Source organism: Otolemur garnettii, unplaced genomic scaffold (genome assembly GCF_000181295.1).
Source record: "Otolemur garnettii isolate 467f Iridium unplaced genomic scaffold, OtoGar3 scaffold00002, whole genome shotgun sequence".
NCBI lineage: Eukaryota > Metazoa > Chordata > Mammalia > Primates > Galagidae > Otolemur > Otolemur garnettii.
In genome coordinates this window covers 3,160,666-3,165,789 of record NW_003852397.1, presented here as the reverse complement: position 1 = coordinate 3,165,789, position 5,124 = coordinate 3,160,666, and the positions used below count along the sequence as shown (strand labels likewise).

Below are 5,124 nucleotides of genomic sequence, written 5' to 3'. Positions count from 1 at the left end.
TTTTTTTTCCAAAATAAGCAAAAAAATTTAATGAGAAAATTAGCATTATTTTACATTTTTGGATCTTTCTTTGTCTTTATCTGGTTTAACAAGAAAAACTGGATTTTCTTGTGTATTTCTGTATTCAGTCTATTGCATTACATCATTAAAATACTGAAGAAAAGCCAGCCCAAACAGATTGTTGGAAAAGGATTTCTTAGAGTCCTTGAAAAGATCTTGGGAATATACCAATCTTGGAGAACTTCCGGATTAGGAGAATAAAATCCAGATTCACTGTCATTAGATCCTTTGACTCTGATTTTTCTATTTTTAACTTAATATTTCTGGACCTGTACCACTATCCTCAATAGTAGCCACTAGCCTTCTGTGGCTATTAAGCAGTTGAAATGTGGCTAGTCTAAATTGAAATATGCAATCAGTATAAAATACACACTAGATTTCAAAGACCTAGTAAGAAAAAAAAGAGTATAAAATGTCTCATTAAGAATGTTATACTGATATGTTGAGGCAGCAATATTTTGAAAATACCAAGTAAAATATTACTAAAATTAATTTCACAGGCTGGGCGCCCCTAACTCAGTGGTTAGGGTGCCAGCCACATGTGCCGAGGCTGGTGGGTTCTAACCCTGGCCCAGGCCTGCTAAATTAAAAAAAAAAAAAAAATAGCGGGGTGTTATGGCAGGTACCTATAGTCCCAGCTACTTGGGAGGCTGAGGCAAGAGTTTGAGCCCAAGAGTTTGAGGTTTCTGAGCTGTGATGCCAGGGCACTCTACTGAGCATGACAAAGTAAGACTCTGTCTCAGTTAAATAAATAAATAAAATTTCACTTTTTACCTTTTTTGTGGATACTAGAACATTTGAAATTACATGTGTGACTTGCGTAACATTTTTATTAGACAACACCCATATAGACTATGTAATAGAATAACTTATACATTTTGGAGGGCAAGAGGTTTTAGCAAAGACTACTGTAGTCAAAATGGCTGGGAACTTCTATTGAGAATGATTTGAAATGACTTTACTCTGATTGCCTCATGAAATCCACATTTGTATTCTTTTTGTTTTGAAGTAGTAATTGCTACTACTGGTTGGCCATATTTTACTTTTTTTACATTGGGCTTGAAGGTAATTTAGTTTTTACAAGATATGTCTTTAAGGGGTAGGCTTTACTCAGTAGTCAATATGCTCTGTCATGCCTTTGAATTGTAAGCTCATTGAAGATAGATACCATGATTCATTAACCTATTTCAGTATTTCTGGTGTGTAGTGGTCATTTAGACATTGTTTTTATCTATTTTATATTTTCATCCTGACTTAAGATTGCAAACTTAAATTGGCAGTATTTTATCTATGAGTAATTTTTGCATTTTGTCTTCATTTAGATCTGTTAACTTTTCATTTCTTTAAATGCACATGCACAATTTGTGTTATGTACATTTCATGGCTGTATCTGGACTTTTCTTGGCTGCTATTTAATATTAAGTAATATTTTATTTTTATATAGTATTCTTGAGACATCTTTGTTTTTTATGACTTGACTAGGAAATACATGTATTATTTGCAAGGTATCCTCCTTTTTTGTCTCCTCTGCCCATAGATTCTTTTTGAGAATGTATTATTGTTACAGAAAATATCTGAAATAATAGCTTGGGGAAATAAAAAGTATAAGATTGTGAACTGTAGAAAGCAGTTATTTCCCTTGACGAGAAAACAAGAGACATGTCTAGTTTGAAAGATGAAGGGCAGCCGTATTTCTGGAGATGACCTCTATTGTTGGGCATAAAATAATAGAAATGGCTAAAGAAATGGATAATTTAAAAAATAGAGCCAACAGCCTCATACCAACAAAGTTTAGTTTCTTTAGATGGGATTAAAGTCTTTAATGACAGATATAGGATTTTCCAAACTGGCAAAACTCTTAAGTCAAAGTGGCAACTTTGTCAATGGCACAGAACTTTTAAGGGCCCCATTCATTTGTGTCACCAAGAAGGTTCTCATTTGCGGTCTACCTGCTAGCTGCATTCTGGATTGGGGGTTAGTCTAGATAGCACTGCAGGGCTACTGAGTAAGGGCTGCTCAGTTGATTCATTAGCATATCAGGGTGACCACAAAACCTGGAAAACAACTTGGAGGTGCAGGCTGTGTACTCAGAGGACTTGAAGCCTTTTTGTAGCCCTGAAACAGACGCTAAAATTCTATGTAGCTAAATGCCCACTTCTGTAGCTCAAACCACAGAGATTTCAGTGAATAATTATTTAGTTATATTTTAATAGCAGAAAAGGAATTTAAGACAGGAAAAATGAAGCATGTGACTTTTGTGAGTATTACGTGTGAAGTTGTTTTTTCCGTGACAGAATGCAGTCTTGACTAGCCAGATGGCAAATGTGTAATGTTGGCATGATGGCCGTCAGCTCAGATTTTTCTGGGACTTTCCCAACTTTCAAATACTTTCTCTCATGCGTTTTGGACTTTTATTAGAAAAACAGTTTGTGCAGACTACCCACCTGTCGGCGCCTCTCTGTCTGTACAGCTCCACCTTCACTCCCACTGTATGGGTTTACTGTGGTTGCTCCTACCTAAGGCCAGCGCTCCACTTGGGTTCTCAGTCCCGTCTCTTCCCACTCTGAGGTATCTTTCCAGCAAGTCCCTCCTGCATCATCCATCTTTTCTTTTCTACTAGATCATTCCAGTTAGCATATAAATTTATTGTTATTTCTCCACTCTTAAAAAAAGGCCCTTCAAAAATTGTTCCTCTCCGTTGTGTCCTCCAGCAACGGCTCCATTTTCCTCTTCCCCTCTATAGCAAAACCACTCGTAAGAGGTTCATCTCACAGTCTCCAATTCCTTGCTTCCTATTCCTGTTCCCTAGCACACTGTTCCTAGGAAGGTACCAAGGATCTCTGTGTTGTTGGATCCAGTCTTACTGGTTTGCTTGTTTTAAAGCATCTTAATAGTTTTTGACCTTATTCAAAAACCTGTCTTCCCTGTCAGCAACATTTGACTAGTTTAAGTGATCTTCCTCACTTGGCCCTCCGAGCACCTGTCAGTCCACGGGGAAGCCTGCCGTCTGAGGCTCCTTTGCTGGTTTGTCCTCATCTTCAAGACCTAAGGTTCCACTGCCCGCAGGAGTGGGAGAGAGGCAGGGGGACTGACCAAGTGATTTCGTGAGTCTGGAGCATGCGTTGTGGGGCAAGGAGAGCTATGTGGCACCAGAGAAATAGGGCAGCCTCTCATAGCAGAAATGTTCTCTTCAGAAAAACGTCAAGCAGAAGAGAATAACAGATAATTTGTGTTTTAGAAAAGACATTCTATGTGTTGAACCTGTGTAATAAATTATTTCAGAGAATTCTAGATAGAGCAGCCAAATTATGATTAGAAGAATATTTTCTGCTTTGTTTACATGGCGTTTATTTAAATATTCTTAAAATAAGATATAATAGTTAACATGATTTAATAAATGCAGCCAAGAGGCTCTTTCTCAGGAATTTATATACTTATTTCAAAGACTGTTCTAGGAATTTTTTTTAGGACATAGGGGACTATTCCTCATGGACTATTATCAGTATTAAGTACTTTATATCCATGCTTTATTTGTCAGTTTTAAATAGCTTTAACATTTATCCTCATGAGACGTAGTACCAAACTTCTTTGTTGTTTAAAATGATCATAAATGAATAAGTCTGACACCATCTTCGAAGAACAGAGTAAAACTGTAAAAAAGACAGTATTAAAAGTTCTGAAGACAATTTCAAACTTAAAAAATATTTTGAGCAATAGCAGCTTTAGTTTTGATAAATAAATATAATTTTTAAAGTGATTTTTTAAAAGGTATAATTTTATGCCTGCTTGTGTAATGGCAAAAAATTGTAAGATTAATTACTTTTGTCTACATATTGAGTATATAAAAGTGTACCTGGCTTATGATCTTGTAATAGTTTTAAAAACATTCCATTTTTTCTTCTGGCAGAAAGAGACAAATTGTTATTTTGCAGGTGGTTATGGAGCTACAGCTTTAAATATGAAGCGTGACCCTTTACATATTAAAACCAGCGGAAACGAATTTCCACTGACTCTGGGTCGGGATGTCTCTGGTGAGGTGATGGAATGTGGGCTTGATGTGAAGTACTTCAAGCCTGGAGATGAGGTATGTCAGGAAAAGCCACTGTTTTCTTTTCTTTTTTTTTTTTTTTGAGACAGAGCCTCAAGCTGTCCCCCTGGGTAGAGTGCCGTGGCATTACAGCTCACAGAAACCTCCAACTCCTGGGCTCAAGCGAGTCTCCTGCCTCCGCCTCCCAAGTAGCTGGGACCACAGGCGCCCACCACAACGCCCGGCTATTTTTTGGTTGCAGCCGTCATTGTTGTTTGGCGGGTCCGGGCTGGGGATTCGAACCCGCCACCTTAGGTGTACATGGCTGGCGCCTTAGCCGGTTGAGCCATAGGCGCCGAGCCGCCACTGTTTTCTAAGTGTGCAGATTTCATTCTTTTTTTTGGGGAAGTGTATTCTATGCTGTTGACCTTTTTTTCTTTTCCACAAATGCACTGAGCTTTGGCTGGAACCCTCATTTTCTTGGTTCTGTTATTACATTTTTCACAAACAATTCCAAAATAGCTTATGGTATTATACTTGAGTTTTCTAAATTTAGTGCTTAAGGCTTGCAAGACTTTAAAATATATAGGATTGGGATTTTTTTTTTTTTCCTTGAGAGAACCTTTTTTTGAAAAATCATTTGGTGAAAGAGCCTTTAAATGACAATTTCTACCTCCTGGTTTGGGTGGCTTTACAATAGTTAAAGTTTGGTATAATCACTTGTCACTTTGAACATTTGTACCAATACAGTATAGTGAGCTCATAATAACAGCTAATGCTGTTCTGATTGCTTCTTATAAAATAACTCAGTTAATCTTCCTATGGAAGATTAACGGGCCCAGTTTACAGATGAGGAAGCCAAGCTATAAAAAAGTCCCACAGCTAATAAGTGGTGGAGCCAGCAGGATTAAGGCTTCAGAGATTAAGATTTCTCTGGCACTCTAGTCAATAAAGGCAGCAAGATATACTGGATCTGCTTCCAGAGTGGTTTGACTTGATAAATCCAGAATCATACGAAGTAATTAAATTTATACCAC

At 37.5% G+C, this 5,124-nt stretch overlaps 1 protein-coding gene across 1 annotated transcript in view; it reads left to right on the top strand.

The window, feature by feature from the left end:
* Positions 1–5,124, top strand: part of RTN4IP1 (reticulon 4 interacting protein 1) — a 55,349-nt gene that overhangs the window by 2,608 nt on the left and 47,617 nt on the right. Inside the window, exon 2 of the mRNA XM_003781572.2 lies at positions 3,993–4,144. Coding sequence (XP_003781620.1) covers positions 3,993–4,144 — 152 coding nt within the window. The remainder of the gene's footprint in view (positions 1–3,992; positions 4,145–5,124) is intronic.